Source organism: Phallusia mammillata, chromosome 8 (genome assembly GCF_965637545.1).
Source record: "Phallusia mammillata chromosome 8, kaPhaMamm4.hap1.1, whole genome shotgun sequence".
NCBI lineage: Eukaryota > Metazoa > Chordata > Ascidiacea > Phlebobranchia > Ascidiidae > Phallusia > Phallusia mammillata.
In genome coordinates this window covers 18,415,437-18,439,906 of record NC_137259.1, presented here as the reverse complement: position 1 = coordinate 18,439,906, position 24,470 = coordinate 18,415,437, and the positions used below count along the sequence as shown (strand labels likewise).

The 24,470-nt window shown below is 35.8% G+C and overlaps 1 protein-coding gene and 1 non-coding gene across 5 annotated transcripts in view; both read right to left on the bottom strand.

Annotated features, from left to right (window-relative positions):
- The window catches only part of LOC145203942 (uncharacterized), a 29,141-nt gene continuing 4,671 nt past the window's right edge, over positions 1-24,470 (bottom strand). Inside the window, exons 6-26 of one of the 4 annotated variants that reach the window (XM_080076316.1) lie at positions 24,382-24,463; positions 23,901-24,070; positions 16,142-16,274; positions 15,491-15,611; positions 14,479-14,626; positions 13,815-13,889; positions 13,157-13,240; positions 11,985-12,269; positions 10,042-10,107; positions 8,846-8,977; positions 8,337-8,482; positions 8,179-8,275; positions 7,623-7,773; positions 7,080-7,222; positions 5,633-5,749; positions 5,036-5,118; positions 4,565-4,700; positions 4,001-4,099; positions 3,011-3,202; positions 2,393-2,564; positions 1-226 (exon numbers count right to left, since the gene is read on the bottom strand). In XM_080076316.1, coding sequence (XP_079932442.1) covers positions 2,415-2,564; positions 3,011-3,202; positions 4,001-4,099; positions 4,565-4,700; positions 5,036-5,118; positions 5,633-5,749; positions 7,080-7,222; positions 7,623-7,773; positions 8,179-8,275; positions 8,337-8,482; positions 8,846-8,977; positions 10,042-10,107; positions 11,985-12,269; positions 13,157-13,240; positions 13,815-13,889; positions 14,479-14,626; positions 15,491-15,611; positions 16,142-16,274; positions 23,901-24,070; positions 24,382-24,463 — 2,610 coding nt within the window. In that variant the 3' untranslated portion in view covers positions 1-226; positions 2,393-2,414. The remainder of the gene's footprint in view (positions 227-2,392; positions 2,565-3,010; positions 3,203-4,000; positions 4,100-4,564; positions 4,701-5,035; positions 5,119-5,632; positions 5,750-7,079; positions 7,223-7,622; positions 7,774-8,178; positions 8,276-8,336; positions 8,483-8,845; positions 8,978-10,041; positions 10,108-11,984; positions 12,270-13,156; positions 13,241-13,814; positions 13,890-14,478; positions 14,627-15,490; positions 15,612-16,141; positions 16,275-23,900; positions 24,071-24,381; positions 24,464-24,470) is intronic. The other 3 variants (XM_080076317.1, XM_080076318.1, XM_080076319.1) reach the window with 3 other exon arrangements.
- Positions 14,272-14,345, bottom strand: Trnac-gca (transfer RNA cysteine (anticodon GCA)). The gene has a single exon. It is a non-coding gene; the product is annotated as a tRNA-Cys (tRNA).

Below are 24,470 nucleotides of genomic sequence, written 5' to 3'. Positions count from 1 at the left end.
TTTATGAATCAACATCATTTATTGGACACTACATGCCAGGGCAGGAAAAATATAGAAATCAGACGCAAGAAATTAAACTGAATATAAAAAACAAACAAAATTATGTTGTAGTCAAGTGCAACTGAGGCATTGGAACTATTCGCCTGCAAGGAATGGTTGATGTTTGTTCATTTGATCGAGCAGCAACAATAATACGGGATCTTGTCATGCTGAGATACAAGAAAATCTGAAAATACAAAATTTGAAATAAAGATTTCCAGAACATCAAGACAACAGACATGCTGCTTTTTTAACAAAGAATTTTTGTAACAGAGAAACAAAATATTTTTACAGTAAGTTACGCTTTTGCAGTCCTTTTACAAACACAAGAAATGATTGTTAACAAAGGTGGGACATAATTAAAATTCATGAACCAGTATGCTAAACAAACTACCTAAGAACTAGAAGGGTGGCTTTCTGATATACTTCCATTTTATATATTCTATACGATATTTACCAATTTACTATACACATCATTTGATCCACACATATGATTGTTTTTGTAAACAAAAACTAATGGGTCCCCACACGCGTGTTTGTGCGGATTTACGGTAAACAAATGTTGCGGTGACTTTTAGATTTGTAAGGACAAATTTTTAGAAAGCATTAACCCAACAATAAACATTTTTTGTTCGTATTCTTTTTGCACTATTATTGCCATTTAATTACAAAAACATTAAAAAAGAACGAAACAAATACTTTTTGCTTTGACCCAGATATTGTCGTCCAAGGTCGGGTTTTAAACACATTTTTTTCTAGAAAGCTGTAACAGTTGTGTTACAGACACTTTAAATTAAAAAGCAATTTGCTACAAGTGTACACATAATAATTCGTTTTTCATTTAACTTTGTTTCGCAAAACCATTGACCTGTAGTAACCTCTCAGGGTGCAACGACTGTTTGACCTATTGACACCGTTTTCAATAGCACGCCGTCCTTACTGTTCAACAACACCGTTTAACCTAGTTTATACATGCCTTGATTATTATTGATTCCTAAATTTATTGCCAAAAAAACGCTACGTTATGACGAAAGAAAGTTCTGAACTGTGTTAGTAATACCTACTAGTTGACCTTAAGTAACCCGTGGTCATGCGGCGGCCGACCTGACAACGAGCATTTAAAAAAAAAACATTTATCTTACAAACATATCAAGTTATTTTTTCTTTATTTTGATTAACAAGTTTTGCTTGACATCTACGAAACCGAAGCACGCTTATTAGGTTTAAATCACGTCATAGGTGTGAAACCTTTGCCAAAACTGAAAATGTGAGTGATAACTTAATAAAACGAAATAGCATAGCTGTGCAAAACAGCTGATTTCTGATCACCAAAACGACGTCTCGTAAAACGTCTGTCCGACGTCAAGCTGAGCCCTCCTGCTATCGTAAACCAGTGAGTTACTCTCTTGGGACCTCTGCCTACAGTGTCTTTCTTGACCAAACGAGCGTTAGACACATTTACGTTTCGGGGGCCTGTGGGTAAACCGCTGGGTAATTTGGGGTCAAACTTCTGGAGGATCAAGTTTGGATTAATAACTAACATATGTCCAAATTTGAATAAATCTGAAGCACTTTTTCTTTACCAACGAGCGTTACAAACCAGCGTTACAAATTTTACGTTTCGGGGGCCTGTGGGTGAACCCTTGGGTCATTCAGGGTCAAACTTCAGGAGGATCAAATTTTGGTTAATAACTAACATCTGTGCAAATTTGAATAAATTTGAAGCACTCTTTCTTAACCAAACGCGTCTAACAAGCCAGCGTTAGACAGAAAAAAGAAGAAAGAAAAACGGACAAAAACAATATGTGTCCCCTTCAGGGAAGGGGACCCATAACTAGTGCAAGGTAATTACACTTGATTGCAAACATTTTCAACAACCGTTGTTGTCATCTTCAGTGCAAAATAACTTACAAAGACAGCAACTGCTTAATCATACTCCTGCCAGGGCAGTTATATTTTTGATTAGGACGATTAGAAATGAATGTCTAGCACAGGGGTCGGCAACCTTTTAGGCGGCACATGCCAATTAACTTGTTATTTCCATGTGTTAATGACCTCACGTGCCAATATTTTTCTAAATAATAGTGGTTTGTGCCAGCAGATATCATTAATAAAGAGAAAGCAGAGCGTTTTGTGCATGTAAGGCTGAATTTTAAGACAATGGCATGATAAAAATTGAAAACAAGCAGTGTAACAGGTTAAATTGTTACTTCAATATAAACAGGCAAATCGGTTGGCATGCCATGAAAAACCACCTCGTGTACCAACCTTGGCACAAGTGTGCCAGGGGTTGCCGACCTATGGTCTAGCATTTCCAACTGACATAAAATCAACTCAGAAAATGTTTGTTCACCTTTGGAGTTGGATCATTGGAATCAAAATAAACTCTTTTTTCCTCCTGACTTTTTCTTTTGTTTTCGAGCCTGTTTATCTGCAATTTTCTTTTCCTTTTCATGACGAGTCTTCAAATCCTTTATCTTGCGCTTTAGTTGGTTTTTGTCACTCTTATCATTAATGCCCATCTCCTGGTAAAAAATTAAAGATGTTTTCATTTAAAATACCCTGAACAATTGTAAATGGTATACTTGATACTGAAACATGTATTATTTATCTTCAACTAAAAAAATGCAACTTAAATATAGGTTAACATTTTAAGTATGCCTGCTAATGTGGATTATAAAGCTAAAAATATTGTAGTCAAATATTGAAAATGTTACAAAACACTGTTTAAAAGCAATGTAGAAAAAAAAATTCTTTACAATTTATCACATCATGACATTAACCTACAAAAGTCTTATTTTCTTGGTGGTGCAAATTTATTTTACCTTCACCTCGTCATTCAACAGTCAAAACAAAACTTGAAAATATTACAAACAACTGTTTAGTCCAGTGGTTCTCAAATATAAGTATTGCAGAAAAAATAGTAATCTGTACAACTTATCATTAAACTAGTAATGCAATGTAACTTTACCTTTAACTTGTCATTGTCCATGGTGAGGATTTTACTTCCATCGATTTTGCTTGCCAGACAAACTTGCACATAATGACCGAGTTCGGCAGTTTTCAGCCACGATGCAACTTCTTCAACTGACCACGAAGGGAGATTCAGAATATGGTTTGACTCTGATTGAAGATTGACTCTCCGATTTGCTTCTACCGAACCCTGGTTTAATGTTACAAACTTGTTTTAGAAATTACTTGATTTAATTATATATCTCCATCAGCTTAAATAAAAATAAAATTGTGATTGTTATAATTACTTCAATGATAACAATATTTTATAACAAAGTTTAACTGCAAGACGACACATTATATATTAATTAATGGCAACATAGGGATAAGGCAAATGTTAAACTTATATTTCCATATAAATTTTATGATCTGGGTTTCAAAATTGTGAAATTTTGATTGGCTATAAAACTGTTTAGTGAAATTCCAGTGATGTAAAACTATAACATTGTGTGCACCAGATCTGTAGTGAAATCAAGTAAGAAAAACTTCATTTCCATAAAAAACAAAAACTGATTTTCATTTTTCAACCATTTAATCATATATCACTTCAAGTCATATTCCTGTGGCAAGAAAAAATCACCCACAAAAAAGTGTAAAAAAGCACCAAGATTTATTCTAAGGCACACAAGCAGTGGTGGGATTCAAATTTTTTCTCAGCCGGTTCTATCACAAAAAGTCATATTTTTCAGTCGGCTCTGTTACAAAAATTCCATTGACAGTAACCAGTAATGCTAACTGGTTTGCTGATCTCATAAAAATTCGTGAGACGGTTCTATAGAACCGGTGCGAACCGGCTGAATCCCACCACTGCACACAAGTATAGTTGCAAAAGTGGTATTAATTGGAACAAAGAAAAACTTGCACACAGGTCAAAATTCCTCAAACGCATGCAGTGAACAATCGTGCAACATGCACCAGTGCACATTGGGTTGCCATGGTAACACCTCACCTCGGATGACATGTAGGATATGGTGGAAGCAGCTGATTGGGGCCGGGAAGTTCCGGGAGCAACGGGGCTGTAGGTTGTCGTGCTTTCCGAACCGGGGTCCTTTGGGTGAGATTATGAAACATGCGGTTAATCATGCACGACATGCAAACAGCTAGTCACAAGGTGGAGTACGAGAGCAGTGTGGTTTATATTATCCACAAACAAGTGTTTGTTATATTGGGGGACTTTTCTTTTTTCATTGTGCCAGTTTGGGACATTAAAATTTCCTTGTAAAAGCATTGAGACAATAAATGATAAGTTGTAGACAGTGCACACTATGGCCGATCTCTCGCCACCAGCTGCACTGATGAGACCTTATATGTGGAAAAAGTGTGCACTGTCTGCAGCTTAATAATATTTCAATTTTTTAGTTTTTTAAAAACACTATAGATTTTTGGAGTCTAATTGAGTAAAATTAATGAAACAAACACCAACGTTGAAAACAAAACACAGACAAGCAGTACATGGTTAAAAAACAACAGACAAGAAAAACATTCATAAATAAATTTAATATCAGTCACTTACATTTAAAGCTCGTCGCATGCGAAGCCTCAATGAGGGTGAATCTTTTTTTAGGGGCACAGGGGTAACGTTATCTCCCCTGTCGTATGGTGGGTTCCCTTCATCAGTGGGCGATTTCAAAGGAGAACTGGACTGTTGTCTAAAAATAACAGAAGTGTACACTCATACTCCCAGCTTGTTGCTTAGTGGATGAAGACTATATCAAACCTTTTGTCAGTAAATTTAGGTTAATGAAAAAACACCAAGTTACTTCTTCCTTAAGATTTTGAGATATATATTTCTAGCAATTCATACGTTTCAAAACCAATCTTTTGGATGAATTGTCAAAAAAGGTGCCTAAATCTATGACAAAAATCATAAAGTATGCCTCTTTTTAGTTTAATATGGGTTCGTCTAACTATCATAAAGTCAAACAATCTGTACACAGTGTTTCTTGAAAATGTTTATTTTTGACAAAATCTTTAGTTAACTTACGAAGTATTTGGTGTTCCTCGTTTAGTGAGTGGACTTCCATGCAGGTTTTGTAATTCTTCACCATGTGCTCTCGGAATCTCAGCCTGTTTAATTAAATGTTAAATTAAACAAATTTGCTCCCAAAACATCAGGACCAGAGCAGCTTCAAGTTTAAACATACCACAAGAATACAAGTATTTTCGAAACTATTTGTTTATCAGAAACCAGAGCATCAGAAAATATCAGAACTAGAGCATCTACTAAAAGTTTTCGAAACAAATTGTTTAACAGACGCATTTATTTTTGGTCACCATTTAATCTTGCATTGTAAAGTAAATTGTATTTATATATAAGCATCAAGTCAATACACTAGCTGCACTGAAAAGACCTTATAGGTTAAAACGGTGTGCACTGTCTGTAGATGTTTTTTAAATTGCCTAAAAAAACATTTTTCATTTTATCTTGAATTTAATAAAATTTAGCATTTACAAATTTTTATTTACCAACTTCTAAAAACACTATAAAAAACATACTAAAGAGATTAAAGGTTTTAAAAGATATTAATATTCACACCACACACATGCAAGGCATGCAAGTTACATAGGAAAGTTAATTTACATGCGAAGATTGTTGTTGCTTGGTGTGTCTTGGACCCTTTAATATTGCACGATATTTCAAGACTGATGTGTCCAGCTGTGATTGGTTCAAATCAGAAGGAAAATCATTTTCTGTGTCCTGTTTCGCAGCAAAACACAAACGTGGTGGAAATGAAGACAAATAACATCAAAATGAAAACACAAAACAATTCCTCACAACATAATCAGGTCTCTAATTAATAGTGATGGGACGAGTACCCGGTACTCGGTATTCGGTATCGATGGTATCGAACGATTTCAGTGGTATCGATACTCGTACTCGGTATCGAAATATTTTGTCTCAGTTTTCGATACCAACGTGCGAGTACCAAAGGCCGATTTACACCATAAGAATACGGGCAACTTTACGCGAATATTTGCTTCGGACAGCACAAAATCGGGAAAAAGTTCCGCCAGGTTACATATATTTTTTTCGCTGTCATGTGGTGATAACATTTTTCGGTATGTGTGTGTGCAAGCCTGTACCCCGACCATGGCAGATAAATTAGCCAGTGATATACAACTAAGTACAACACTACACTTAAGTACTCGGTAATCGTACTCGGTACTCGGTATCGAAGGTATATACATGAGGTACTCGTACTCGGTATCGGTACTCGCTTCAAAACCTGGTATCGTCCCATCACTACTAATTAATAACAATTAGGTTATGTGACCATAAAGTTTATTTGAAAAAAATCTTCAGTCAAAATCGTAGAGTATGGGCACACAACATTTCAAAATTACCAGCAGCATATGTAAAATTAAGTCAAAAAGTAGAGTTTAGCCACAGTATATGTCTGTCTAAATCCGGCATCTTTTTTTAAAACTAATTTAGTTTTCTTAGACCAGTTTCAGGTCAAAGCCACAAGTTATGAATTATAACATCACATTCCCAACTATTAACAAACAGGCACTTCCCAATCAAAACAACCTATCAAGGCCTCAGATCATGAAATTACATCACAAATACTTTTGTTAACATTTTTGTGGTAATATTTCATCAGAGATGCAAAAGCTTCCAATTATCGCACTTGGATTTTACTAATGGCCACAGGTGTTTATGCTCAGCTTAAACAAATAATCTATCATCTGGACATATGCATCTACTTGGTCAGAAGTATTAAGATTTTGTGTGTTTCTGGTCCAAGAAAATCTAAGATTTCAGCTAAGATTTACAAGCAAATATTTATCTGACAAAAAAGTTCGACAATTGTTTGGAGAAATTTGTACCCACTGTTTGTCCCTGTTATGAAACATTACAGAAATATAGAGATTTTTTTATGCAAGCTGGTTATACAGTTAGTGTAAACAGAGAGTTGGTTTTAGAATGATAACAAACAGCAAATTTCACACCAGATGAGAACAACCACATTTGTTAGTAATACCCACAACAGATAGAACGGGTCGCTTAAATCACATGCATTTACCTCAGGGGTGGTTGGTGTTTGTGCTTGCGGGGTTCTTGGGTCAACTTTTGAGTCCAGCATGTCATCGAGACTCGCTATGAGACTATCAAATGTCTGTCTCACCGATGGTCGGTCGTTGTCGCTGGTGTTTAGTGCTGGGGAGTCTAGAAATATTTAAAAACGTCACAAAAAGTACCATAGTAACCAGACATTAAATGGATCGAACCTAGCACAAATTTTCTGTTTTTTTGTGAATTTAATTAAACTTTGACACCTACTAGATCATAAACAACATGTTGGATTGTTCACAAATTTTCAGTTCAAATAAAAGTCGCAGAGACAATATTTAGTGATTTTTAAAGTCACCAACACTTGTTAGTTGCCACAGTGACTGATGGACAATAGCTTGCATGATTTTATTGCACTTTCATTGATATCACAAAGTGCAAGAGCATTAACATGGCTTGTCTGAAATTCTTTTCATTATTTACAATGCCAAATTTGCAACTGGTAAAAAACTTTATTCTTTTCATCATAACACCAGGTAAAAACGGAACAACCCACCATTGGCAAGGTTGGGGAAATATTTCTTCTGGTGTTGTTGATATGTTGGTACCATTCTTGGCGACGTATTATCACTTGAACGGTTGCTGTTGTTACGGTTTAGTGCTTTTCCATCCACTGTTTCACCCAACCGTTTCTCCAACTCAGCCATCTATTTCAATTAACACGGAAATTGAGTAAAAAGCGTAAAATATTTTAAGTCTCCAGCAGTTTAAATACAGTACGTAGATTAGCTAAGAACAAAGGATTTACTTTAATTTATATTGGGCAAGATATACCGACTATCTTGTATAAAGTAACCATATAGTAAAAAGTGACTTGCTATAATAACATTAACTAAACCAAATTGTCATTTATCGTTCTGAGTTATAAAATGTCAACAATTACATGTTGCAGCAATAGCATTTTTGTCTTTAGTTAAGCATTTCTTCTGATCTGTGTCTTACATATTAAGCATTTTAGGTGACAAATTCACCACAGAAATCCTGACTTGAAAATACCAACACAGTTTCCACAATATAATCCTAGTTTCACTTTATTATTTAGAAGTCCTCACCTCTCCACGAAGTCTGTTCGTTTCAACCTCATGCATCTTCTCCATGGTGGAAATTTGCATCGTAAAGTTAGTTTCCCTTTTAAGAAATTCGCCTTCCCTACAACAACATACCACAAGTTCTATATCACGTAGTCAGCTTGGTTTATAACACAACATACCTTTGTTGAAATTCCTTGATCAGTTTCTTCGCTTTATTGTATTTCTTGTCCAACACGGCAACCTGCTCTTTGGCGCCCTCAAGCTCTGCAATAGTGTTTTTAAGATTCTCTTGCGTTTCTTTTGTGGATTTTTCCTGTTCAGCAATCTGGCAAAGCAAAAATATTATTGAAAACAGAGCTGGGAAAAATCAACGAAATTTATATAGCTCTACAAATTACCTGAAGTAACATTTATGAAACCCTTTCTTTGCGTAAAGTGTTTTATTAGCAATATATATTATAATTTTTTCATGAAAAGTATTTTATGTCTAAATGCATTTCATTTGGTCAGTTTAAGTATCAAATAATTTGAATACTATCCCATACAGCCTAAGAAACTTTATAATTTTTGAAGGAAGCCTTTGCATTGACAACTTTGCCCTGTATTGAAACCCAGTAAAGTTGAAATATTATAAAATCTCCATGTTACATTGGTGTAAACATTAACTAGAAAAATAATTTTTACACACCTTCTCTCTGAGTTGCTTCAGTTCTGCATCGGTGACCTGTTGTCGTAGAAACATCTCTCGAACTTTTAACTTATACTCTTCCTCATTCATTCCCTCAACAATCATTTCATCATTGTCGGGAAGGTCGAATACCTGAAAGTAACAGTTTTATATGTAGTTGTAGTTGCTACACACGATAACGTTCTTCTCACATTCAACCACACACAAACTTAAATGTAAATCACCAAACAAACATAGACAGAATGTTGTTATGAGATATTTGCAGTTAGGTACAGATAAGTGGCAAATTAATGTTTGTGATGTTTCAGACATGAAAGATACATCTAAGTCAGTGGTTCCCAACCTTTCGTGGACCATGGCCACCTTAAAGTAACTTTTTGGCCTCATGGCCCCCTTCAAGTTACCATGTAGGACTTGTGGCCCCCTTAAAATGTTGATAGCAATCTCGCGTAGGAATGCGGTGCTAATTTTCGCCTTAAACAGGTCTAATAGAGTAAATGAGCGTGACAATCCTCACTATAAACAAATAGTATGTGAATTAGTCGATTAAATTCGGGAATAAAGTTGAAGTGAAAATGACTTTTAGTGGGTGTTTCTTGTGAATCTACGCCTGTGGCCCCCCGGAACACAGCTCAAGGCCCCCCTGGGGGTCCATTGGCCCTGGTTGGGAACCACTGATCTAAGTTTAAGGTAATGTATGTCCCTGAAACTTTTTGTACATGCCCTTAACAGGTTTTTAAATTCCCCCAGCCCCTACTTAAGAAAACAGTAGTCAATATTACAAAAACAAAAAACCTAACAGGAGTATTTGGTACAATGTTTGAATAATAAATTATGTTTGCTTGTCTATGTGAGCTGTCATATTCTTTATAAGGATCAAGGGACCAACTGGTGATCTACTACTACGTAGCTGACATGTGCAACATACAAGGCAGGCAACGGTGCTTGTGATTCGACTTTTGAATTTCTACACTGAGCCTGTGTAGCTCAGTTGGTAGAGAGTGAGACTCAAAAGACTCCTGTCATGGGTTTGAATCCCACCGCAGGCTAGATTTTTAGATTTTTCTAGCCTGTGACTTACTATATGAGCTGCTTAGGTACCATTCAGTATGGCACCCTCAAATAAGCCTGGCATACCATGATTAGTCATTAGACTAATAAACCAAACATTTTTACATTTCCTGACAATCACACACCTCAACCTGTGGAGGGGGTTCCCCTTCGTTGAACAATCCCGATTTCATCACCTCATCTTCATCAGCCTGTTAATATTTAAAATTGTTAATTAAAATATATTAACTATAATGTGTATCTCATGTAGAACTTGTTTAAAAACACACAGTTTTGTAAATTCAACATAAGGCAACAGCAAACCTTTGTTAGAAAACAATACAAAGAATGAACAACAAACAAAAGAGATTTTGTTAATTGTCATTCATTGTTAGACAATACAGCATCTAATCTGGAACAAATATATTGTTAAATCAGATAATCTGTTGAAACAAATAGCTACAAGCAAGCTGAAGCTAAAAAGGTAAAAACCATATCAGTTGTTAGTAGATCACCACAAGGTAAAACTGAAAAACCTCAACAACTGGACAAGTACTGGTAATAACTGAACAAAGGTTTCATCCACCAGGTTGCATATTTAACAAATTTGTTGTTTGAATGGTGTTTGAGAAGTTTTTTAAGAACTTGCAAGGAAAAAATGTCAGCAAAGTTAGTATTTTGTTTAGCATCACTCCAGTTGACTAAAAAATTGTAGAAGGGGTGAGTACTTGTCGAAATTTCTATGAAAATTGTCATGGTAAGGATTTCAAAGACAAAGCAGACAATCAAGAAAAGTCAAACTACAGAAAAACCTGGGGAAACTTGTGAAAAAGGGTGAAGAGTATTATTTTGTACTTTCAGTTTTTGCACTGCACACTTTCTATTGTTTAACTGAAAAAAACAACACTCAAAACTTTCGCTACTTTCATCACTGCAAAATTTTTCACAAACTGTTGACCTTCATTATTTGGCAGCAGAAGTTTTCCAAGAAGAAAATACATCTCTATCTTCGGTAGAACCAAGAATACTTCCATTTCAAACAAGTTTTTCATGCTAAGTCCTTTTCAAGATCTTACCAAATACAGTCAGATTTTCAGGATTTTAGATATATCTAATTGGGTTACATACACGATAAAATCAGACAATAGGCAGAAAAAGAACAAAGACAAAGGAATGATTAGAAAGCAGCAACTGGAAAGATATTGGAGGATATAAAAACCACACAAAAATTCAATTGTTTTCAAATTTTTTAATCCTCTCCTTAATGTTAACATTTTTACATGCCCGAAAGCTGGGTCTACGTTTCACATCACTACTAATTTTGACTGTCGAAGTTTGAAACGGTTTAATCCGCTGTTTTGACACTTTTGATGTTCTGTGATTTGACAGAATCTGCTTTTTGACAGGAGGTCCAATATGTGAAGATTGAGTGAATTTGCGAGCTGGTAGATTTATGTTCTTTGTTGTGTCACGAACACAAAATTCAACTTGGGCTTGGCGCTTTTGTCGTTTGGCGATCAAACGCTTCGAGGCTTTTAACAACTCGCAAACAGAAGACTTGCTGTAACTCAGAACCAATTCCTTCAAAGATAAAAGAGATTTACCGCAGAGATACCAATGATTCTGCAGAGGCAAATATATACATTTTGAACTAATAAGGAAGAATGACTTGATGTTTTAATAAATTTGAATCAATGAATCAAGCATTAAAGGCCTAATCACTCGTTGTTGCACAGTGTTTTCATTGCACTGTGACGTTCTTGCATTTGATTCTTTTTTTCATTTGTTTATCGTGCACTGTACTATATGCATTCAGTGTTATTTACCCTAATGAAGACGACCTGTATAGGATGTCGAAACGTCGGAATAAAAATACAATCGCCAGAAGAGCTCTATTAACTTGATATTATGCCTGGCAGCAATAATTTACATACAATAAGCATAAGATTCATTGTAGTCTTCATCCACCAAGAAACAAGCTGGGAGATTCTAGTCTAAAGTATAGATTACCCAAAGTTTAGAGTTAGGAAAGAAACCAGAATGTTAGTGGGGTCATGCCGGTTAGATCAGCAGCAAAAGCATTACAAACCTTTCCAAGCAAACTTTGATTATTTGCTTCCCTTCCAACTATACCCAACCTCAAACCGTCATCAGTATCGTGCGATATCATTCTCAAACCATCAAAATCAGAATACGGAGCATTGTCTGCTTGCAATACTGGATAATTGGCCACAGTTTGGCCGCGCTGGTTGAGTTTCATAACTTCAACACTATCTTTGCGCAACATATAACCCTTTTGTGGGTATTTCGGTGGCGATCCCTCAGACTCTGTAGACTGTTTTGGTGACAGCTCCTGGCTGTTGGCCATTTTTTGCTGAATATTTACAATAATTTGAATTAGCAACCTAACTATATTGCTTTTATGAACAGTATTAGATACTAGAAAATGTTTACCAGATCTAGTTTGAAAACTTCAAATCAAAAAAACTAAAACTTAACAACATATATTTTTTATTTATCTGCAAGTAAGGCCTTAATTTCATAGATTAGTCCACATGTCTTGCAGTAATTACCAACTACAATCAACTTGAACTTTTTCATGAAATTTACATAAAAAACTGTTTTGAAATAAAGAAAGCAACTAATTGAAAATCCAAAAATGCATGGGCTTTTAAACAAATCCATCCTTAGCTGCATAAAAAACAACATTATTTTACATGACATCAATGTACACACATTCACTACCATCTGTCACTATAATTACTTTGCAACCAATTACAATTTCAAGTTCTCAGGTAGACCTGTCATAAGCAATGCAACTGTCGATGGCCGTTGCTCCAGGATATGATTAAATCTCATAAAATCCATCATAAACATAAACAGATAACAACCTCAACATGCTAAACTCTGTCGTTAACCACTAAAAATTCTCTTGTGGATAAATATGCTTTAAATTGAAACACTATATACAGATCTGTTCATAAGTTTAATGGTGAAAATAACGGCCCAAATAGACCTAAAAAGCAAATGCTCATGCCATCATCAAACGTTTGAACAATAAAGCATGTCGCTTTTTACAGGTATTTGGGCAGTTATTTTCACCATTAGGCTTTAAATTAATCCAACTAAAGTAACAAATCAACCCATAGTTTTTGCATCAAGGATACAATAATGGTAAAATTTCTTTAACTGTTTTAGGTTCAACAAATCGCTTTGAGTTCAACAAAAGTCCAAGTAAAAAGTAATTTAAAATGAACTTACTTGTATCTGTCTACTTTCGTCGAACTCCCAATCTTCTGACGCACTGTGGTTGTTCACTTCATTATCCACCATTGAATCCAAGCGCTGTTATTTGCATATTAAAGTCAGAAGTTTAGAGTATGTGATTTACATACACCTCATATAGTTTATAATTGTATTTAAAGAGGAGAATGTATTACAACTCTTACACACTTGCATTGCAAATTTGTCTTTGAAACTGTGTTTGCACAGGGTGTGATTAGTTAGTTATGTACAGTTACACATTATGTACATTTTTATTTAATTTAAACTTTCGTTCAATTGACAAACTTAACTTCAACAAAAGAAAACTTTGGGTATAATTTAAAATCAGGCCGAAATATTTGAGCCACTCTAAACAGTGATCAACAATCACTGTGGGCCTGTGTGTGAGCCACTGGGTCATCAGAGTTCAAACTTTAAAAGGATCAAACTTGGATAACTAACTAAAATGTTTGTTAATTTGAAAATGCTTGATGCACTCCTTCTTGACCAAACATTTGAAACAAATCGGCATTAGACAGGAAAAAAAGAAAAAATCAAACGAAAACAATGCGTGTCGCCATCAGGGAAAGGACCCATAATAACAGGAACTCCACATTCTAGCATATACATTGCTTGTATTTTTGTGTTTAACTACCTGAGTGTCATCAGAAGTTTGAGATTGACCCCATTCATTTTCTTGTTCCAGTGATTGTTGAATGAGTCGAGCAACCTGCAAAAGTTTGTGGTATTTTGTAAATCCAACTTGAAAATAAGAAGAAAGCACTGCAAATGTCCCAACCCCATCAGAGACTATAAAACTAAATGTATGTGGACTGACATCATGCCAGGCTCATTTAAGGTGTTATATCGAATCAGTTGGTAGCATTCCCATATGGCAGTAGTTCTCAAACTGTGCGTCGCGACGCCCTGGTGCGTCGTTTCAATTTTCCAAGGGCGTCGCAGAATTGTTCCGTTCCGTGCCTTTTTGTTGTTGTATCATTAACTTTTATTTGCTGTTGCGTCGCAAGTCCAGAAAACTTTTCCAGGGGCGTCGCAAGAAAAAAAAGTTTGAGAACCACTGCCATATGGCAAGGCACTGACTAGAAAAATCCAGCCTGCAGTGGGATTCGAACCCACGACAGGAGTCTTTGCGGGACTCCTGCTCTACCAACTAAGCTACACAGGCTCAGTGGTGAAGCCGCTGAAAATCGAATCACAAACACCGTTGCCTGCCTCGTATGCTGCACATGTCAGCTTCGTAGTATGGGATCGCCAGACTATGTTCATCTTAACTTATATTATGTGGACTGGTTCAATACCTCTGATTCCTCGTTGCCTTCTTGTTCCCGTCCGATCTTGAACTGCACCAGACCACTTGTGTTACGTAACACTGAGCCAGCATAAGCCTGTGTCACACCAACGAGTGAATTGCCATCTACTTCGATAATCTGATCATTCACCTTGATTCTAAACACAAAAAACGCGGTTATTGCCACTGTAAAGGTATATTGATCAGTAACATGTATTTTACCTTTCATACAAAAATATAAAAAACAGCAATACGTATTTTGTCTACTGCCATACTTCAAAACACTGTAAAAATGTTAGTTATAACCAGGGAGTCAAACCACTCGCCCTACAGGTTCAGGTTCTGTTTGGGTTTTTAGGAATGTATATTATGCGGTATTGAAAACTATCTGGTCCAAACAGGTTCGTGGTTCAAACCTGATCAAATCCCCTTCGTGTCATTTTAATTCTACTCATCATCAACACAATTTTGTTAACCCCAAAAGGATTATAACTGCACACTACATCTCACAATTCGGTAGAGCTACTAACACTGGACTTTGGCTTGCGCCCGGTCTGGGAATTTCTGGTAGGTGGCGCAACGGAGTATAGGCGTTTATGGTGCTGACTCAGCAATCATTCTTACCATAAACCCAAATTGCTGAGTCAGCACCATAAACGCCTATGCTCCGTTGCGCCACTTACCGGAAATTCCCAGACCGGGCGCAAGCCAAAGTCCAATGTTAGGAGCTCTACCTTACAATTCATTATTCCTGACATGCCCTACAGTTGTGATCTCCTGCATTGTTTAGTAGTTTGTTCTGAAACCAATAGTTTTGTGGTGGCGATCACTTAAAAATAATACAGGTTGCATTTTTACTGGTTTGGTTCTGGTACAGATTCAACGCCAAACAAAATATGGAGTTCGACTCCTGGCTGGGATTCTTAGAAAATGTAATTGATGGTTTAATGATTTTGGTTTATGGTTCAGGTTCAGTTTCATTTCGGACTGCTTTAAAGATAGTTATATTGTTTGTACTCTACCTGCCGTCAATATCTGCCGCTCCATTTGGAGTCACAGACTTCACAAATATTCCCAGTTTTTCGAGCCCAGCATCTGCTCCAACCCCCATTCCAATGATACTGATACCCAGACCACCAGAACCTGGGAGAAAAAAGTAACACTGTAAATATGTTTTCTGACCAACATGGTAAAAAAAAATGAAGAAATGTCAAAACAGGTGCAGTTCATAAAAAATCTGTGGGAATACCTGTTTCAATCTAAATTTAATTTCTAGTGTAGCAGAATATTACCCAAAGATGTTGTGTATATTTAGGACAATGATCAGTTTACATCCCTTTTTGATATTGTTTAATGATTTAAGCACAGGTTTTTCCTAGTGAATAAAGGTGATAAATAGTGTTTTCTATGCAAATAACTTTGAAACGAACGCTTTTTCACAGCAACTTTTGAACCAGATCTGAAGCTGATTAAGCATATCTAAACATTATTTCAATGGATAAAAACTTGGACACGAGATGGTGATAGAGAGTCTTTCCGTAACTACTCAGCAACACACTACACTCTTACGTGTATTAAATAAAAACCAACAGCTGTATGATAAACGTAACAGAAACATGCGGTAAAATTTTACAAACAAATCAATATTGTCATTAAAGCAGGAGACAGTTCACCTTTAAATAACTCGACATCAAATACTTCCATCTGTTCAACCCTCTTTTCAAGCTCGTACTCAGCAGAGGCAGAAACTGGATCAACGTCGTCATTACAACGATCGTATTCACTCGTTGCGTGCGTTAGGAAAACCTGAAAGTGAAACAAGATTCAATTTACAAGGGTTTCGTGGATAATTAACAATCTATGAAAGTCTTGGGTTTCCAATGGTGGATAGATTTGCTTATATATCGTTGTGTTCAATCGAAACCGTTTAACAAACACCAGTTTAAACGCTGATGTACACATTTATCATTAAATTAACGAGTTAAAAAAATTGCAACCAAATCAAAGAAAATCAAATGATGAAATAGCCAAAGTAGTGTCAAATACACTGTTAAAATATTTTAATTATAATACACAAAGCTGATTAAAGGCGTTATACTGAACATAATACATTTTAACAAACACTTTTCACAAACTGAACAATTACAGTGTTTGTACATAGATTTTTCAAACGACTTTAAATATGACAAAAACCCTTGCAGTCTGGGTAACCAAAAACAATGACATGTGTGTGACATCATCAAGAAAGGTTAATTACGTCATAAACGGCAACAAGCGGACAATTAGGAATTGGAAATCGTCACAGAAGGACAATAAAACGCGAGGTAGCTATTAGGATTCAATGCGAGACAATTAGACGATTGTGACGCAACAGAAACGGATGAAGAGCGATTATTATCTAACACATGCGGTCGCTGAAAACGCTACAATGCAAAGAGGAAATGTCACCAGGACAATTGGTCGGTTGCATTAGGTGAACACTGACATTTTAACAGGAAAGCAATGTTATTATTATTTACATTTGGATAATACCACTGCTTGCGTATACCGCCTTGCTCTTTTAAATCCAGTTTCTTTACAACAGAAAACACAGTTCCTTGGAACACTGTGTACGCATCTGTTTATAAAGTAAATGATAAAAAACGGGCCAAATAGAAGTAAAAAGCTACATGCTTTATTGCTGAAACGTTTCGGCAAATGCTCATGCCATCATCAGCGATATGAAGGGCCATAGAAGTTCTTTACAATGTTTTCTTTGCCTTAGCTAATTCCGTTTTCGTTAAACAATCCCAAAACACGAAATTCAACACATATTATGTTTTTAAGGAACCCTTTACACGGACTTGAAAAGTAATTTAATCGAAAACATAACTAGCAGAGAACTCGTGTACATGGAATACATCTTGGTGCAAACGTTTAAACCTGCACTGATCATGACAACAGTGATTGTTTGATCCGTCTGCATGATGTATTCTGTATACACAAGTTCTGGCAGTTATGTTTTTGATTATATTATGTTTGTTCCGACTGGAAATGAAATTGGGAAAAGATTTTTTTTCGCCACTTGCGTTAAAAACGACATTGATGTGTTGGCGGCCTTTATGGAACGTCGAAACGTCGGTATAAAAATACACTTGCCAGAAGAGCTCTATAAATTTGATATGAAGTCTGACAGCAACATCTTATATATTGATATGTTGGTTTAGTTCATGGCGCCTTACATGCGTAAACAACCTACCCCACAAATACCATGTGATAGGAAACCAGCAAATAGCGAAAATACGCGGAAGATTCTCCCATTTCCTGACCACGCACCACTGCACCAACGAAAAGTGTGTGGGCCGGGCTTTGCTTTGCAGTAGTTTGTTGACAGAATGGCTCAAGTGGAAATCAAGTGTGGGAAATGAACTTCTGTGGTAGGCGGGAACTCAGCCAACGAACTGACTGTAGTAAAGTATCCTGGGGTTGGCAGCATTGAAACTCTCAAGCCAAAGCAAAAATATCGGAATTTTGTCCATTAAACAGCGATCAATTTTCACATTTTTGTTTTCAATGTATTAATAGCACGAATTTTTTACGTTAAATTTTACTCTTTCGAAAAAAAAACTTTTTTGAAGTGTCTACTAGTTAGATATGTTGTAGAAATATTTCGTTTATGTTTAACAACACTTATTAGTTTGATATTCTTGGGCAAAATGGTAAAATTGTGGCTGTAATTTTACTTAAAATAAACATTTTTTTCGAAAAACAATCACAAAAATTTGAAATTCCACGTTACAGACGCGAATAAAAACATTTTTAACCCGTTTATCTAAAAATCTCCAAACACAGTCAAATCGGAAATCAGCGTTCGTGAGAAAATCGCGAAATGCGTCCTTGAAGCGGCGATTCGAAAACCATTGTGACGTCGCAGTCGTGTCAGCTGTGACAGAGCGCGAAGTTTCGTAACGCTCCAGTGACAATGAAAAGAATTGGGAGCTTCGAATTGCAGCATTCGTGTGACGGTCGACAAAGAGATTGGAAACAAAGTTTCGTTTATGGCAGATCAAATGATAAAAGCCGAATAATTTGACGGATCACAAACCCGAGTTTGTTAAATAAACTTTGTGTGTTGTTGATTTCACCAACGCTTGACTAAAGTGTGGAAAACGAACGAAAACGCGACAAGTTTTTAAACTCTTTCTGAAATGTATTTTTTTAAGTCCATTTATACTTTTCTTTTAACAAATCTCAAAGCGATTCCTTTAATGTTTTATTTAGTCATTGATATTTGGCACAGCTCAAAGACTTTTCCGACTTGTGCCCTGTGTTCTCAAGCATCTGCCATTCTTTTTGTGGTAAACATAATTATATTTTAACATCCCAAAAAAACTGTGATTTTTAACTTGTGTTAGCCACGTAAGAGGTTAACCAAATTCCTCTAAACCAGGTTTCCAACGTTAAAATCTATTCTGCAGACGAAACATTTACCTAAAGTCCGTTTGCCGGACAAAGTTGCATTTGGGTGTTTAAAAAGCATTTGCCAGCTCCCAAAAATCATCCTACAGACCCTTTGGGTCTACGACCACAGGTAAAGCACCACTACTCCAAACTATAAAAAATTAAGTACCAGTAGGAACTAAATGCAAGGTTTGGGCGAATGCTTACAGCATTATGACAGTGTGTTTGTAAAGTAAAGCGTTGTCCCGATTACCACTACACAACAAATGTATGTTCCATTCTGTACGACTGTCCATCGATTTCTCGTGATAATTATCACAGTGTTGTTACGTTGATAATAGCGATTGATGACGTAATAGAGTGATTGATAAAACACTTCCGTTTCGCCGGGAACGGAAACAAGCGATGCAGACAAATTACAATCATTATTGCAGCACGTTACAATGATTTGCTTACTAACAGTCGGTAACATAGTGAAATTGAATAAGTTTGGACTACACAAGTTCCACCAGTTTCATAAGTGACGCACCCGATCGTGTAAATTAGGTTCTGAAACCGAATATTCGACAGTTTTGCCCAACAAATTCAGCCTAAAAGTTAGTCGTATGTTACGCTTTTGGCACAATAACATAAGTTTGGCTACAAGGCAATGTGTTACTAACATTTTAACGATCTTTGTTTGGAACCAAAGTCACACCAAAGAATTTACACAATTTAAAAGCATAAATGTGAAAACGCCTGATCTGTTAACAAAAAATTGACCAAGTAAACATGACTGACCAACTTTAATATGCCAAGGGTTTTAGGGGTGCAATTGGACATGACAACCACAATTTCTACAAAGTTATGTCCTAATACACACTCATTGAGCCCTATTTAAATGTTCCTGTGGTTGTTTTAAACCACCTACAGTACACCCTGGTACAGTGGGAACTTTAAACCTACATGACGGATTGGAAACCGGATACAACATGTGGCACCCACACAGCTAAAACATTTAAACACCGACATAATGAAATCCTGCAACGGAAGGCAACCAATATGATATGAGTAAATTTCCACCAACACATCTGTTTGCATCTCCACAAACTTGCTTTTAGAATTATGGTTGGTGGTAAAATACTGTTCTTTGCTGCAATCAAATACTTTTTTTTCCCACATAGTGTTTTGCACCAATAAAAAGTTTTAGGAAATTTTTCTATTGCAAGGAGTTGGGACATATTGTGTATCATTCAAATGCTGATAGAGCATAAAACTCTTTAAAAAATTAACATAGCTATCAATGACTTTTATATGTTGTGAATATTTTTGAGTAAAATTATCAACTTTATGCCGAAAACCCCTGCCTCGCCAAATCTGTTTGATGCCACAATTGGACATAAACAACTTTACATCTTCACAACAAGGGCAATGCATAATGTATCAGTTTGTATTAAAACATGCCAGTTGGTATTTAAAAAATCAATGCAAGCCAATTCAGTGCATGTGATGCATTTCTTGTGGTATTTACCTTGAGATGTTGTAGTCATCCATTACAACACTTTAAAGGCAGCAAAAGTATATTTTTTCGAGGCACCGTCCAACAAAATACTTATGATCTTTTTTTCAAAAAGTCATAATAGAGTGTTTTTATGGAGTTTCAGGAATAAATTGAAGTTTAAACAATAAAGGAAACCCCAAAAAAAAGATTAACCCAAAAGGTGTACATCAGGGGTCGGCAACCTTTTAGGCGACGCGTGCCAATTTACTTGTTGTTTCCATGCGTCAATGCCCTCGCGTGCCAACGTTTTTCTAAATAATAGTGGTTCGTGTCAGCAGATATCAATAATAATGAGAAAGCAGAGTGTTTTGTACATGTAAGACTGAATTTTAAGACAATGGCATGATAAAAACTATAAACAAGCAGTGTAACAGGTTAAATTGTTACTTCAATATAAACACGCAAATCGTTCGGCGTGCCATGAAAAACGACTTAGCGTGCCAACCTTGGCTAGCGTGCCAACCTTGGCACGCGTGCCAGGGGTTGCCGACCCCTGGTGTACATGCTGAAGAAATAGGCCATTGACCACAATGCATACAGTGGATAATTTTTTTGGGCTACAAATGTTACAGATAAATTATTCAAGCTGAAAACAATCAAACAGTTCAAACTTTCAAATGCTCCAAAACGACATGGCTAAAAAAACACTTAAATAGGTTTATAACATTGAGGGCAGCACACAGTGTGAAAAGGCAATTGGACTTCCTGAACTGAATTTCAAACCAGCACAAATTTACAACCTTTTTTTGAAGTCACAGCTCCTGCAGCGTGAATGGATCCCTTAGGGTGGGTTTTTGGCAAACAACTACCAGGTACCAGGTATAACAGGCAAGCTTACTACAAAAGCAATCAAGCATCTTGTTGTGAGTCACTTATTGCCCCAAGAGCAACTCCCAATATGCGAACAAGAATTTTTGAACACTTGTTTTGGTCGTAGAGACTAGATTGATTGGTTATGGGCTAGTGGGCAAAGGTACAAATGTTTCAAAGTTCTGCAGCTGATAAAAAATCTTTTTGTATTCCCAAAAAAGTTGTTAATTCAAAACCAATTGGCTCAATTGGATTTCTCGTTTACCAAAACAGCCCAATACGTCCGTCCATAAAAGGTACTGTAAAAAGCACAAATCACAACAAATCAAAAACGCCATGAATGCTCACATGATTTATGTGGTCTTGATGAACAACATTGTTTGTGTGAAAAGTACATAAAACAGCTTGACAACAGCGCATCCCACAAAACAAACATGCCATTCTAATGTCACAATGTTATAATACAACATTGTCCAACATTACACTCCAATGAATACTAATCCCCAAACAGCCGTAGTGTTAAGATAAAGTGCACAGTTGGTTTTGTGGATCGCTTGTTAATATGTTTGCAGAGCTGAGAGTTTGTGTAAGATCGGACATAATGCTTTTAGTGCACGGAAGCGACACAAAAATGTTTAAACATCGGCCAATGGTAAATCATTTACTAACAGTTGATTGCTACTGAAATTGATTTTTCTAAAATCACTGTAGCTTCAATTGCAACATATTGTCTTTTGGCGCACAAATACTTTTGTTTAAAAGCAGAAAAAATACACCAAAACCAAAACTATGTTTTGAAACAAACCATTTCCTCAAAATGTAACAATTGCACCCATTCAACAGCACTGACGGTTTAAGACATAAATCATTGACTGTTTCTGGCAGATTGTATGCACAAAATATAATCGATGTCATTTCCTTGGAAGCCAAAAGGTTTCGGAATAATGTTTTGACATTTGTCAAACACACACCAGACAATGTACTGATACATTATGTGTTCGCATACATCCACAGAAATTGTTATTCATCATTAAAATTTAAACAAGTTGTCTTGGCCATCATTAACCAATATGAGATCATTAGCAACGTAGCTACTTTTTAAGGTTTGAATGTATCATCTGTATTTTAAGTTTGTTTGATGAGATTTCAACTGTTTTATGCCAATGACACTTTTAAAAATGGCACCTACATTAGGAAATTTATTATCAACAAAAAACAAGTACTTTGTAACTTTGCACCAGTTAAACGAACGAACAAGAAATTGTTTTGAGAAATTCTAGGACAATTTAACACCAATTAAGAAGCATAAAAATATCTTTAAAATAGGAACTAATGCCAGGCAATTGGGACAAGTTTCAGTCCTAAAAGAAGCTATAGAGTCAAGATTCTGAGAATTTCTGTGTAACATGAGATCGGTAGCACACCTGAGCGACACAATGACGCCCAAAGTAAAGTTTGGAGACTCACAAGTCAGGAAATGTCAACAAACCAACCAAACGCCCACTACTTCTAAAGTAAATGAGTTTCAAAGCTCTGTACCGTGTTTGCATGACATATCATACACAAGTTTTCCATCAGTAGTTTAAAGTTGTTTAAAAATCCAATAAAAATATTATCCCAACCGAACTAATTCAATATCATATTTATGACTAATTTTCTCATGGATTTTAAGTCATATGCTGTTTGTTTTAAATTATATTATTAAGTCATCTGAGAGTCAGTATAAAGAAAAGAGAACTTAGTAGATTTTATTTCAATAAGATACTAAACATGCCTATACTTAGGTGGAATATAAATATCTGTTCAAAATTGGTCCGTGACTTAAGACTTACCGCAGTTTACAGTCTACACATTGTAAGTCATAAATAAATCAAACTGGTAAAGAAGATACATTTGACCTTTTGTGTGTATTCCAGCTAAAAGTAGAATAACACCTGGCGTATACTGAAGGCCTAAGGCACTGAAACATGCCAACAAAGCATGAATGTATGAACACCAAGATGTGTTGAAAGTTTTAACATCTTGCATTAGAATAAAAAACTGCCGGAAGAGCTGAAAATTTTGTTGATACGTTATGCCTGGCAGCAACAGTGTATTCAACATCTTGCATTGTTTACAAGTTTGCTAATAGCTTGAAAGTGCTGCTGTACAACTGACATGTGTTTTAACTTGCTGGCTTGTGGGATACCGTTTACTACAACAACATTTAAATTGCTACCGAGATTGACTTGAAACAGCATAACTCTCTCTTTATTACAGACATTTTTAAGCAATAAAATAAAAGGAGTTATCTGAATGATAGTTAGTTTTATAGGTTTAGTAAAAAACTAAGAAATATCACCACAAATGCATTTATTGGTGCAAAAGTTTTATCCAAATCGAACACTTGAATAATACAAGTTATAGCTTAACATAGAACAACTTATTAAACTGGTGTGTCTTTTAGAAAGATAACCAATATGTAGAAATAAATGACAATTTATATGTACAAGTTATAAGTTAGGCTGGCAACAAAATTAGTCACCATAAAAACGGTGGGTCCAAAAAAAATAAGCTCTGAACTTCAAGACAATGAAGTGAAGTAATCAACGCACAAAGTCCCTCTGAACTTTGCAAACTGTCTTGTGATAAAAACAACTCACTTGTATTGGTGAAGTGCTGAAACAGACTTTAGTGTGTTGATGGAAGATGGTGTCCTCGCCTCCTTCATCAGAGGAAGATGCATTTTCAGACAAACCCTTTGTCTCATAGTAATACAGTCCTCGGTGATCAGTCAGGATTTCTGAATCTTGTTGTTCATCATTTTCAACTTCTAAAAATAATAAATGACACAAATTTTTCAATTTTCTGGTTTTGGCATTCAATTTTGTCCGATTTCAAACTGTGAAAATGGATTACTTTATTCATTGAAAAATGTATTTTAACAGATATTACTGCAAATTAATTCAGATTTATAATGTACAATGTGCTACATTTTGCAAATAATAATGACAATCTTTAATTCTGCTGCAAAAAGGATGTTCTCAATTTACCCATTTTGATTTTGCAGGAATTCATTGACACTTCCTTAAATAAAAAGAGAAAAAATGCCATTAGAAAATAAAAATATTGCTTCCTATTTACCATCAGAAGTAAAATGTTGTTGAACATGATCTTCATCGCCATGGTAACTCTCCTTGTCTTCGTTTTCACTTTCTCGATTTACCTTGAGA